The 14,828-nt window shown below is 37.7% G+C and overlaps 1 protein-coding gene across 1 annotated transcript in view; it reads right to left on the bottom strand.

Moving 5' to 3' along the window:
* The window catches only part of TMEM63C (transmembrane protein 63C), a 2,716,247-nt gene that overhangs the window by 392,665 nt on the left and 2,308,754 nt on the right, over positions 1–14,828 (bottom strand). Inside the window, exon 21 of the mRNA XM_044073895.1 lies at positions 2,208–2,370. Within this exon, the coding sequence (XP_043929830.1) occupies positions 2,208–2,370 (163 nt within the window). The remainder of the gene's footprint in view (positions 1–2,207; positions 2,371–14,828) is intronic.

Raw genomic sequence — 14,828 nt, 5'->3', positions numbered from 1 at the left:
GTGCAGAGCTGAGAAAAGATGCTGCCAACCAGTCTACATCCTAGCCACGCCCCGTTCTCACCTTTTTGAAGTATAATGGAGGAAAAAAGGTAAAACTTAAAGATACTTTTGGAATTACTATCATGATTCGGTGACTCAGATGGCTGAGCTACAAGGAGCCCGAAAACTTGGATCTAAAGAGAAGGAAGATATGCAAAGAGAGCATTGTCTGTCACTTATCCCCTTCCACAATCTTCTGGGGTAGCATGACAGTTTGTACTACCTCTCCCTAAACACTCCTGTCTTTTGTCTTCTGATAATTTTCTTGACCACATTTCAAAAATTCATATGCTCTCTAGAAAAAAAGGGTAATCAAATGCTTTCCATGTCTGCCAAGTTTTATCTCTGATCTTTAGCAAGTAATTGAGGTCTTTGTTATACAAAATCCCCTGTTTTTTTGCCTTCTAATTATCTGAGAAAGTACTTATCCTGGAGGTCTCACAAAATATGTATATATGCTTCATCTGCTGTATTACAATCATAAAAGACTGTGCATGAACATTTACTATTGAACTAGTCCTTAAATAACAGGTCAAGATGATGCAGTTTGCTCAACATCTTTATAATTATGGTCACTAATTTGAATCAAGTAGCCATGATGCAAACTTTTGTCAAAACCTGCTATCATCGTTTCTGGCCTGTTTAGTATACAGTTTTGTTTTTATGTTTTTACAGTATTTTAAGTACTATTGCAATTCTGAATAAAAAAAAAAAAGGATACATGAAAGTAAATACTTTCAGCAAGCTTGGTTGCATCAGGGGTGAAGGCCTGACTAAGAACCTTGAGTTTAATTTTTGAACCCGGTCCTTGAAGGACCAGGGGTGAGGGGGTTTAGGGCATACCACTTTATTGCCTGCTTACCTATTTGGGAAGAAGGGGCAGGGTTTACAGAAAAAGACTATTAATCACTGTTGGAGACCAATGGCACTAGTCTAGAGACGTGCATACATAATGCATACTGGGAAATAGGTGGGACAGTGGGTAAGGCATTCAAAAAAATGCTCTACCCCTAGCAGTGACAATGGCATTGTACAGAGACTCCAGTCATCAGTTTCCTGACTGCTTACACAAAGGATTTCCCCCACTAAGTTGGGGGGGGGGCAGAACCAGTCTGAAGGGGTAGGCTGGACAGATGTCAGCAAAGGTGGAATGTATAACTGAGGAGGAGTTCTGAGACACAGCCGATGGCAGAGAGCTGTGGGAACCACAGGAATCAAATAAAGTGACATCATTCACTCATTAATAGGGTTTACAGTATTTGCTGCAATTATCACTTTAGCTTATGCGTAGCATTTGCCCTTATGTGGACGTGGATTTAGTACATTATTATAAATAAGGGAGTGCAGGAGTTATGGTGGGTGAGGGGGGGGGGTTGCTCCCCTGGAAATTTTTGTTTTCAGTTTATTTGGTTGTATTTGTTTTAACTGGATATAGTAGGTATGAGCCTGTGAGCTTCATAGTAGGTTTTGTATTATACTGGATTTCTTTGTTAATGTTTAAGGTTCCTGATTCTTTTTTGGTTGCTATGTTATGGTGCAAATCCAAAATGATAACCACTGGAGATTTAATTCTCTTGCCAGACCAGTAGAAAGTGACTGGATGTGATCAATAAGACTGGGTAGAAGTACTCAAAGACTTTTCATTCTGCAAGGGCTGTTTGTAATGACCAAGTCAAGTACTGAAATGTTATACCTGTTAGATACTTTGGTAATTAAAGTTTTGTTAGAAAACTGCTGCCATCACAATACTTCCTAGCATGCAACTTGATACTGAATCCAGCTAATAAAAGTATATTTTCGTACACAGTACTTGGGGATTTCTGCAGCTGTATTAAGTCATTCACTGAATTCTTTTCCTCATGGATGACCCTCTTGTAACCAAAATGCTAACTGAACCTAAATCACTGTCTAAGTGGTCATGGTGCTTATATACAAGCAAGCCATCTACCATAAAAGATTTCAGAAGGGATACACTACATTGCATTTTCTATCAGAGGACAGAATAACACCTACACCATCCAACCATCAATGATAGTTGCACGTAACTCTAATTCCAACTCTAGGTGTCACATAAAAAAAGTAGACTCACACTTTCCTTTCTGTTTTTCACTATAATCCGTAGCAGCCTAGACTTAAGCAGCGTCGTCATGACAATTCATTGTTCCTACCTTCTTCACTACTATTCGCTCGGCTTCAGATTTGGCAAAACACAGACGGATGGCGTACACTATCAGCCCAGGAATGCGCAGCAGCTCCATGGCTGTTCCAATCAAGCTAGCTGTAATGATATAGTTCACAAAGAAGGCACCATTGTCAGGCAAGAACACACACCTGAGGGGTAAATAAAAAAACAGTTCACTGTTTTGTAATAATTTGACTGAAACAAGTTAGAAAAAGACATTAAAATGTTCAGCTGTGAATGAATGTAATGACTACAGTTCAGAAAATACAGTTTTGTAAGTAAACTTACTGTAACAGTAGATGTTCGAATGATCACTGCCACAGTAGCCATAGCTATATAGGTTATATCTTGCATCTGAAATAACAGCTAGCTAGCTTCCAAAGCTTAAGAGCACCTTCTACATGATTAAGCCACTATCAGCATGGACAAAACAGATCAGAGCTTTCATCCCAACTGAGACAGGGAGGTTCATAGGATCATAGGAAGTTACTAGGCTAATGGCCCTAGGGTCCTTACAAGCCTAGCCAAGTTCTACCCTTATTTCAATGATCAGCACCAATTGCCTCTGTCCAAAAGGGACACAGGTGGAACCCTCGGGGTGAATTTATGGTTACCCATCCAATCGTCCAGATTGCCCTTGAAGAGGGCCAATGAGGTGCTCTGTTTGACATGAAGTAGGAGTCCATTCCAAAGATGTGGTAACCTCTGGGAGGCAAATCTGTCCATCCAGCAGGTTCTATTAATGCCACATACCAGGTTAAGGTTTTTATAGTGAGTAACCCATGTACCATTTGACTTGTGGATATGCAGCGTTTCCAATAAAGCAGGGTCAAAGAATGCCTTATATGCAAGGTATAGATTGCCTTTTAGTAGTCTGTATGAAATGGAATAAAGTGACAGTGATTTCAGATGATCCACATAGGACAGAGGTTGAAGACCTTGAATTTTCCTTGTGAGGAACCTGTGTGGTCTCTCCAAATCCCGCATGTACTTGCAAAGGTACATACCAAAAGGGGCGTTGTACTCAATTATACGCCTGATGATGGAAGAGTACAGAGAGGTTATACCTTCTTTTTTTCTGGATGCAATGCCCTTACTTATGAGATGAGCAATATAGAATGCCTTCTTACCACCATGGAGACATGGTGATCAAAGGTATGGTTGCTGTCAACCTGTGTGCCCAGGTCTCTCACCACTGAGTGTGTACTTAGGGTGTTGTCAATGATGTGGTAGTTAGAAGGAACACTGTACTTACCAAAAAGGCGATAATACATTTGAGTTTAAGGCCATGACTTTGGCACCTATCATTTGTTTGTGTAAGACCCTCTTATTGGATGTTGATATTGTTTGGAGATTCTATGACCATTCTCAGTTTGCAGTCATCAGCAAACTTTGTCAGCCACAGATCTTTAGTTTTAGCTTGCACTTTGGAGAAATAGATTCCTAACAGTAGAAATCCCAGGACTGATCTTTGTGGAACACCACTGGTTACAGGTCTGCTGTTGGAGATGGATTCCCCTATATTGACTATATGGGTTCTATCAGTTAGCCAGTTAGCAACCCATCTAATGATATGAGGCTTAATACCTAGCTGGGTGAGTTTGTCAATGATGCCTGAGTGGGGGATAGTGTAAATAGCCCTGGCTAAGTCTAGGTAGGCTGTATGCACAGATTTCTCCTCATCTAGGGCCTCGGTGATGGTCTCAAATAAGTTCACCAGGTTTAACAGGCATGATCTCCCTTTGAAAATTCCAAATTGAGTAGGGTCAAGTGTTTGGAGATTACTTATATCTTCGTTGATAAAGTAATGATGATTTGCTCCTTGGCCTTGCAGAAAACGCTAGTCAGGTTAAAAGGTCTACAGTTTTTGGGGTCAGTGGAAGCACCACCTTTGTGCAAGGGGATAACTGTGGCCACTTTCCATTCAGCTGGGATGAAGCCGGTGCTTAGACTATGATTGAAAAGAGTTCCCAGTGGTGTTGCTAATTCTTGTTTGAGCCCATGTAGGATGCAACCTGGGATGTTATCATGTCCCATAGATGCTGTGTTTTTGGCCTTAGAGAGGATGTTTATGACCTGCTCTTTAGAGATACAAGGTAGAGAACAGGTGGCAGGGATGCCATGGGGTACGTGTGGCGGGGAAAGGGGTTGAAGTTTTCACAGAACCTGTCGGCTAACAGGTTAGTTATGTCCATAATCTCAGTATATGTGGTAACATTAACTACCAGTATGGCACAAATCTGGGCCTTTCGTAACTAAAGAACACCTTGTGGCTGTCCTCAATTGAGGAAGCTACTGTGGATTCATAGTTTGCTTTGGAGGATTTCACAAGAAGTCTTATTTGTTTGTTTAAGTTGAGGAGGGAGTATTTCCAGTTTAGGGCTCACTTCCTCTTACTCTTAGAGGACAATTTCTTCCTCTTATTGCAAAATCTGTTAATGGCAGTTGCCCACCAGGGAGGTTTGCTCTTCTTTGAGGAGCTTGTTTAGGTCCTATCAGATATGGCAGAGTCAATACAGTTATACAGGTGTTTGTATAAAGCATTGGTGTATAACTCAGCATAGCTGCCAGTTCCACCTGAGAGGTTATAATTTGCTTTGGAGAAGTTATTTAGTTTAGTTGCTGCTGGGGTGGGGTGGGTGAAGTGTAATAGCTACTTCAAATAAGACTGATTTGGGGTCAGATTTCACTAGGGAAGATCTCACAGTGGGGGTGCTACAGTGGTCATCCATATTGGTAAGCACTAGATCCAGGATGTTGGCACCCCTTGTGGGGATGTCAACCAACTGGTCCAGTGCATTGGAGTTAACAAAGTTGAGGAACCTTTGGACAAGTGAGTTAGAGCACAAGTAATTTACCCAGTCAGTGGATGGGTAGTTAAAGTCACCCAAAACCATGGCATTCAGATGTATCTTGATAGACTCAAGTAGATCCAAATAGGCAGAGTGGATGTCCTGATTCATGGAGGGGGTCCTGTAGCTGGCAATGACATGAATAGGTGTACTACCAACAGTTAATATGGCCCTGAAAGAGGTCAATGCTAACAAAAAAAAAATGAAAGTCCTCACCCTGGCAATAAAAAACATACAAAAAAATAAAGGGAATGGAGGGAGGCAGTAGCTAATGCTACAGTGATTATTTGAACAGTTACTGTTATAGTAAGTTTACTCACACAACTGTTCTTTCATCAGCTCATTGTTGCAGTAGCATTAGGTATACTAGTAGATGACCATAGCTTAAAATGACTGGGAGGAGGAAGCATAACGGCCAGGAGCCCATGGAGAATGGTCCAAGCAAAATCTGCACCTGGTGAAGGAATCTAGTTTGTAGTTCTTTGTAAAGCTATCTACAGAGGAACACATTGCATCTTATAGAATACTTCTAGAATCACTTCTTTCCAAAAAGCCACAGATGAAGCCAAGGTCCTAGTAAAGTGAGCCTTAAACTGCCTAAAGTTGCCTTATTATTTATTATGAGTATAACAAAAGGTAATAGTATGATATAACCATTTGGAGATAGTCTGCTTGGACACAGGCTGTTCTGTTTTCTTACCTTTATAAGAAATGAATAACTGATCAGAGTTTCTGAAAGATTCAATTCTATCAAGGTAATATCTGAGTTGTCTGTGAACATCCAGAGTATATAGAACTTTCTCCCTCATTTTTAGGTTCTGAAAAAAAGAGAGGAAGATGGACAGCTTAGCTCAAACTAAACACAAATAACACTTTAGGCAAAAATGAAAGATTAGTTCTCAATGAATCCCCATCTTTGTGAAAATGAGATAATGTTGACTTACCATACGAGCTTGCAACTCACACACTCTGCTTGCAGAAGTCAAAGCAATAAGCTCTATTGTCCTTAAAATGTTTTGTAATACTTTGGAGCTTTTCTCTCCTGGCCTCCACTGAAATAGGGCTCCTACCCAGTTGGACTTTCCAGGTAATTAAATGTCAATAACTAAATAAATAAATAAATAAACAAACAAACAAACAAAACTTTTTTCCCATGTTAAGAACCTGATGAGCTAATTCAAATGGACAAAGTGTTAATGTTTCTAAAACAAAGTTAATGTTCTAAGGAGAAGCCACCTGCTTTCTAGGGGGTCTGATAAGTAACACCCCTTTTGAAAACATTTTAACATGGGAATGTATTGAAAGGGGAGGATCTATGGGCAGACATGTTGAAATGGCTGACAAGTGTACCTTGATGGAGGATAAGAAATGCCAGGGGATAATAACTAACATAAATACTGCAGAACCAGAGAAATACTAGTCTTAAAAGGGTCCCGGTTCTTGTCCTGTTCTTGCCCTGGCACCTAGAAAATCATTCCTTTTTTGCTAATATATGATTTCCTAGTTGCAGGTTTCTTGCCTCCTTTACTACCTGTTGTACGTCCTCAGAAAATAGGTACCTAAAAGGTATTTGTTTTAAGTTGGGTGCATCAAACACCGCCTGTCTTTTTGGTAAGTCCAGTTTGTGAGGAGGCTTGTGATAATTACCTTTGGCCATTTCCAAAAAAAATGGAAAATCACTGTTGCCTGGTCCAGAAGTGAGCCCCCATAATGATATTTGGACAGTCCTTCTGAATCTTCAGAATGACCCTGGAAATCAGTGTGAAAATACACAGAGGAACATTCTAGTCCAAAGAAGTGAAAAGGCCTGTTTTCCAAGTCTTCTTGCATGGAGTCCTGGAGAAGAAGTTTGCCAGCTGATTGCTGTGAATGGAGGCACAAAGATCTATCTGAGGTGCTCCTCACAGATTGATGAATTCATGGAAGACTATCTGATCTATTTTCCATTTGTGAGGGTATGTCCTGGTCCTGCTCAGCTTGTCTGTCACAAAATGCTGTTTTGATGGGATATAAGGTGGCTGCAGAGTGAGACTGTGCTGAAACACTATGTCTGAGGCTACTGTAGCTACTCTGGATAGAGGGTAAGCTCTGGTTCCCATTTGTTTATGTACCACATCACTGTGATGTTATCTGTAACCACAGGTAACAGTTTTGTGGTATGATACATGACTGAGAGAGTTGAAAGCATTTATTAATGTCAACTTCTCTTTTAAATGTGTGTTTTGGTCTGTCATTTTTGTTCTATAGACCCTGCACCTTTACTCCTGCAGGCAGTGCACCCCAAGCAAAACCTCAAATCCTGAAGCATCTGTAGTTAAAGACTGTGTTATTGCTGGAAGGGAAAATGGTAGATCTGGACTCAGAAAAACAGAAAAATCTGGTCTCTCCACCAAAGGAGTTCCCTTTTTAACAAACCCCAAAACAGGAATCTGGAATGTCAGGGGATGTTGATGTTGGGATAATACTGATTTAAGGTACCAATGCATTTTTTCATGTGCAGACTTGCTAGAGGATTCATGAGAATCATGGGTCCCATGAAACCTAGAATCCTGGAAATTCCCTTGGTGAGGCCTTGGCTTGATTGGAAAAACTCAGGAATAGATCTAGATATAGATCTACTTTTCCCAGTGGAAGAAAAGCTCTTTGAACTGAGGAATCTAGTATATACTCCAGGAAAAAGTTCATGTGGAAAGCAGCCAAGCAAGACTTTTGGATGTTTTCCTGAAACCCCAGTCTGAGAAGGAGAATTCTCACACAAGTGAGTAATTCCCATAGTTGTGAAAAAGACTGCAAAGATAAGAAAGCTGTCTAAATAAGAAAACAGGTGAATATCTTACAATATTAAGTATTCTATCACTGGAGCTAGACATTTTGTTAATTCTCTTGGAGCAGTGAATGCAAAGAACTGAAAATGTGATCCAGATATAGAAAACCTTATGATACGTTTGAAATCTGATATACAGAAATGTGATGATACGCATCCTTTAAACCTAAGGTCACGAAAAAGAAAATCAACAGGGAATGAGAGGTAACAAGATGTGAAGGGATAGCATTCTAACTATGGAACTTTCAAAACCTCATTTAGAAAGGAAAGATCTAAAATGGTCTCCATTGAGTATCTTTCTTTAGTACCAGAAACATTCTTAAATTAAAAAAAAAACTTTCCCTTTCCAAGAAGGAGGAACATGACCCCATGAGTTAACATTTACAGAATGATGGTGGGAGGGGGATGCTAGATCTGTTGGATGAGAAGAAATCTCCTGAAAAGGAGGGTGCGATACCAATGGCCATTGTAATGGCTTCTTTACTCCAGGCCAGTAATCAAGAAGCCTCAATCCTCATCACTGACACCAATGAGAGATGGTCACTAAGAACAGGAATGGATTTACACAGTATTTTAAGATGCAGCTCTCTTCACTAAGCACAATTTCCCCCAAGAGCACACAGGGAACACACTCCAGACCTGGAACTGGACTATGTGTCTCTCCAGATCCCAAACAAGACTCATTTTGGAGCACTGTGTCCCAATTCGAAGTAGCTGACACACCCAAATGTAGGTATTTGATTTTCGCACACACACACACACACACACACACACACACACACACACACACACACACACACACACACACACACACACACACACACACACACACACACACACAATATATCTAAGTACAATAAACACCAGAGCACCAGAGTTTCAATCATAGGAGAAATAAAAATAACACAGCTGGACAGATTCAAATAAATGCAGAAAAACACTATTTAATTAATCTCACTGTATTTCCTGACTGTCTAACGAATAACTGTTCCCTAGCTAACTTAATTAATACAGCAAGACAAGATTAGATGGTGAGATGCAAAGTAAGGTGATGAGCTTCAAACTAAATGAACTGAAATAACTAATTCAACTGACTATGATAACTGTCATAGATCTTTATATCAGATTCCAAACAAAACAAACTGCTGTGTGAGTTCCATCCTGTCAATGGTTATAGAATGACATCACATTTGATCACATGACTCTGGTACAAAACATGAAAAGTCATTTATTGCAGCTGTGCTGATGTTTGTGCTGCAATGATAGTCTTGTATTTACTGATGCTGACGAATACAGCTCTGTGTTGGTGCCTCGTAGAAATAAATGCAGAGCAGCTTTTGCGTGCTGAAACCAACATCTGATTAGCTGCTACTTTAGTGCCTTGTAAAAACAAAGTCTGATTAGTACATACGAACTTTGCAGACTATTAACCTTTTATATGTCATATGAACATAAATGTCAAGCTTTGACTTGTTACTTATACATACAAATGAATTGAGGAGTAATTTCTGTGAACAGTTTAAAACTTGGTAAAATTGTCTGTTTACACAGATTTGCAGAGTGTTGTAGAAAACATGATTTATACAATGAAGAATGCTGTTTACATACTTAACTATTTTATTAGGTCATTAACAAACTGTGGACCATTGTCTGATTGTACAATTCTTGACCATTCCCAATGACAGAACATATTTTTCATAAAGCTTTTGCTGTTGCCTATGCTGTAGGTATCTGTACCCTCCCTTTGTTGTTGGCAAGGGACTTGCATAATTAATTTGAACTGCATACCACGGCTCATCTACTGACTGTACTCAGTGTAACTGAGGTTTATTTTTACTTTTAGCATTTACCTGCAAACAGATTATTAATGACATGCATGCACAATTGTGACATTTTATTACAATTACCAAATAGGGTTGCTGTAGATGCTCTTGCTTTTTGCTTAGTGCTGCACATGAACACTTAAGAATTATGTTTTAGTAATAATAGCATTTTACAAAAACGCAAACCACCTGGCCTGGCAACCAGTTTTGTTTCTCCAACATTCTTTGTAACTACCCATCCCAGCCTGGGAAGATCCGAGCTTACATAAAACAAAATTTCTTACTTTTTTCCTTTCTATGCATTACAGACTCTGTAGACCATAGTACATCCCTTCAGTCACTTGTTCATACACTTGCAACTTAATATTAGAATATAGTTGCAAAACACTGAGAATTATAATAAGTATTTGCAATTTGCATAACTATGCATACATTTTAAACTTGGGTTTTATTTGTATTTATTTATGTACTTAGTCCAACCTTATATTACTAACATTGCTTTTGAATAGTTTTTGCTGGAGAATCTGCTATTTTTATTAGTATTATATAATTACAAAATATTGTAAGAAACAAAACAGATATTGGCTTTACTAACACATGCTTAAAACAGATATATTTACATTTGCTGTTGTCTGCCTTTTGCTCTTGTGTATTTTAAACAAATGCAGTTTAGGTGAAAAGAAAATACATGCATGTCACTCTTGTGACTTTATGTCTTTACTGTTTTTAACAATTCTTATTTAATTTCTATGCACTAGAAATGTTCTGTTATTTGAAATGGTGGATTTGAAATGATTTAACAGCTTAGCTATGAGAGGCTGCCCCTATGTGACTGTCATAAGAATGGTACACATCTTACTTTACTGTTTAACCGATTAAGTGACTTGCTTTAACTGAATGAAAGTTACATTAGATCCTGCTGTGTACGCTAACCATTTTCTATATGTAGAGTAGAATGTCGTAAATTATTTTTTATTAGTCTAGCTAACTGCTGTGTAAAATTTGGAATGTCTCTCTTTAACTCTTTACTAACCAGATTCTTTTTGTCTTGTGATTCTGCATGGACTGTCTGATATTTCTCAGTATTCTGTTCTGCTGACTCTAAAGCTCTTATGCACCTCTGAAAAAGTGTTTGCATATGTTGTTTAAACTTTCTGAATTCATTCTGTCTGTCTCTTAGAAGTTTATTAAATTTTTCTATCAGTTCACCATGAGCTTCATCTTTGTCCTTATCTGTTTTGTACTGTGCAGTGGCTTTCCACTTTTGTCTAACAAGATGTACAGGAGATTGTCAGTAACTGATTTGATTGCTGTTGTAACTCTGAAATTTAACATTTCACATGCGGTGACAGGACATAGCTGTTTAACATCTTGAAATAATGCAAGTGTATGACCCTTATTTGGTTGTTTACCATAAACAAGTCTTTTATGACACTGCACAAGATGTAAAGGAGATTCTGTCAATAACTGACTTGACTGCTGTTGTAACTCTGAAATTAACATTTTACATGTGTTGACAGGACATAGCTGTTTAACATCTGGAAATAACGCGAGTGTATGACCCTTATCTGGTTGTTTACCATTAACAACAATCTTTTATGATGATGCACACAGAAAGCAATTTTATATGACTTGCTCAATAAACATTTACTGTCATACCACAGATTTTTCTGTTGGAGATACCAGTCAAACGTAATCCATTTACATAATTTCTGACTGTCAACTTGCCCCAATAAGGTTTTACATTTGCTAATATGCTGTTTATACAACTTCTGTAGTCTATCTAAAATTGACACAATACTGTATTTACTACCCTCCTTATCCTTAATGGCATCCACACTTGTCATGTAGCAGACAAAAATTTCCTTACCAAAGTCCACAGAAACAGTTGGCCATGCTGCTTACTGTAGATGGCTTGAAAACTTCTGTAGTTACTTGAAAAGCTGGTGAAATGAAGCTGGTAGTTGCGGGTTTGAATCTAAAAATTCACCAACCTGGAGAATTTATGGCACTGCTTACTTCCTGCAAGGCAGTCTCAATCTGGATTCAGACATCTAAGGAACTGTACTGTTGCAAACCATGGAAATTGAAGTGCTCCTATTCAGGACTCAATCACGTACATATATATTAGTTACTGCACTTTAACTGAAGTGACATTATACAAGGCACAGTCACCATTCCCCCTGTGTTCGGATACAGGCAAGGCTCACCATTGAAAAGTTATTTAAAAATGAATGACAGTCTTGTTTTTACTGAAGCTGCCAAATGAAGCTCTGTGTTAGTGCCTAGTATACATAAAAGTCTGGGCAGCTTTTGCATGCTGAAACCAAAGTCTGATTAGCTGCTGCTTTAGTGCCTTGTAAAAATAAAGTCTGATTAGCACACATAAACTCTGCAGACTATTAACCACTTAAACTTTGTGCAGTACTATTGAAATAACTTGTTTATATAACAAACAACACGTACAATACTGTACAGTTTGCAGGGTTTACTGTTTCAGATTTACACTTTTCAAACAATACACTTGATGATCTCCAGTGCTCAGTTCTAACAAAAAATCAGATCTAGCAAACAGAAGTGTATATGCATCTATTATTTTCACTACATATATATATATATATATGTGTGTGTGTGTGTGTGTGTGTATATTCTATTAAACAGAAGTATATATGTCTATATATATATATATATATAGATAGATATATATATATATATATATATATATATATATATATATATATATATAGATAGATATCTAACAATACTCACCCAGAGCTTTGTTAAGATCTGTTGCAGTATCTGAAAGCTATAGAATAATTTCAAAAACTTCTACTCTTCCCTTCCAGAAATCTTTGTTTAAACATATACATTTAATCAGTTAAAATAAAACTGTTGATACATTTTTAACACAAGCATCTGTACAAGTCAGTCTGACAGCCAAATGACACAAACATATTTTGAAAACTACAGCTAACTATGCTGGGATATGTTATACATGTGCTGTTCTATTCTCCCTGGTGCAGATGTCAATACCTCACATTGTCACATCCATTTGTATCCCTGATGAATCACCCTCAAACCTATTTATCTGAGACCATCTCTTCCCAAAGAGACAGAGACACAGAGATCCAGCTTTTGGGGAAGATTAAAAGCTTGTCGGGGGAGTGGGGTGTGGGGGGCATTCTGTAGACAGTCATTCAGACTTGTTGTACTGTCATTGTTTCTGGAAAGCCCCTGGTTTCTTTTTGGAGCTCTCTAGCCATTGATTTTCAAAAGTCAGCTTGCCAGCAGTTTGCTATGTTTCTAGTATTTTATAAAATGGTGACTAGGTAGTGGTAAAATCCTTGACAACTTTAGTGAAGGAAGGCTGAAAAATCTGAGAACCTCCCTAAATAAGCTTCACTCTATCATCACATTTTTTTTCAGAACCTCCACAGCATATGGTCCAAACACAGCCTCTGTATCCAAAGGAGAATTCAAAATTTCAGATTTAACATCTTCATGTAGATTTTATATACACAATAAAGCAAAACCTTTCAGCTCTGGAAGAGGCATTAGCTGAATCATAAGCATGCTTTAAACGGTGTTTAGTCAGTTGAGACACAGAAGCAATACGGTTGTACAAAGATGATTTTTTTTCAGAAGAGGGAAAAGAATCTATATTATTCCTTGTATTCTCAAAAGAAGCAAGCATAAACTTTTAACATGTAAACTTCACAATTTAGTATTCTAAAAATAAGTGTGGAAGAAGAATATCCTTTTTTTCTCAAATCTTTCAAAGGTTGCCCCATCCTTATTAGACAGGAAGGGATTACAGATGTTTATTAAGGAAATCACCACTGGGTCAGATATGGAGTTAGAAAAAAATATATAAGACTGAGAAACTTTATGTAGAGTACTTACTTTCTTGAGGTTATCAGGCTGACCATCAGCTAAGTTGCAGGCTGCAAAACAAACATCTTTCAATGCTGGATGAACAGGAGAAAATGGAGTAGGATCAGGAAATTCCAGTTGTAATAAATCTTAACATTTCTTTAGAGATAGTAGAATATCATTATGTTCCCACTGAAACAACATATTCATTCTTAATATGGTTTTAGAAAAAGAAAATCAGAAGGAACACTCTCCTCAGAGTCAGAATCAGATACCTAAGGAGAGGAAAAACAAAAGTTATGTACTCATTATAACGCTGCATCTGTGTTGTTCATTTTCATTCTTCCTTGACTGATGGGTCTCGAATCCGACTCAGACACTTTCACTAAACTCACACATCCAACTCTTGAGTTCCCTTCTTCACCCATAATGTCCGACCATACTGGTAAACCTCAGGTCGGGTTTGCTGCCCCAACTCTAACATATACATGACACTATATAATTATTTACTTAATCAAGCAGAAGACACACAGTGCTGAAGATAACAAGCTCCAGTGGGCTCACTACAACCACACAAAATACACAAGGCACTTTAGAGATACCAGGTTCAAATGTTCAATAAACAGCCCAGGAATAAAATAAACTTTTAATGGTTTCCACACTCCAAAACATAAAACAAAAAATTCTTAACAGCATCGCCATGTTTTTCGTCCTTCCATAGGACTTCGTCAGATACTGCATTCACTTTTCCTAAACCTTTATATAATATAAAAAATTTTCTAATTCTATCAATCAATTAATTAATTATTCACTCTTAAAAGCATACTCACCTTATGCATTTAACTTACTTAAAAATCCTTATGCATTACTCTAATACGACATTCTACCCTGTATAAACTAAACAAATCATACCTATGTATTCAAAATTTCACAGCATTTAATACACAAAGCTATAATCATTGAACTGGTTATAAATGCATAAACTGTTAATTATTAACCTAAAAATGATCATGTTAAAAACATATAAATGTAATGTACTGTAACTTATATAACAAACTAATCTCTGCTACCCTCTACTGGTCAAATAAATATAACAATTTTGTGTACTCATAACTAAAACCTTCACCCAGTCTTTTTCATATTAATGAAATCATATACAGTATCATAATTAAAACAACAATCTTCTAAAAAACATTTTCTTTCTGATAGCCTATAAAAAAACTATATACTGTATC

Source organism: Protopterus annectens, chromosome 6.part0 (genome assembly GCF_019279795.1).
Source record: "Protopterus annectens isolate FY-2018-M chromosome 6.part0, PAN1.0, whole genome shotgun sequence".
Lineage (NCBI taxonomy): Eukaryota > Metazoa > Chordata > Ceratodontiformes > Protopteridae > Protopterus > Protopterus annectens.
The sequence above is the reverse complement of the archived record's forward strand: the minus strand, read 5'-3'. Positions and strand labels throughout refer to the sequence as shown.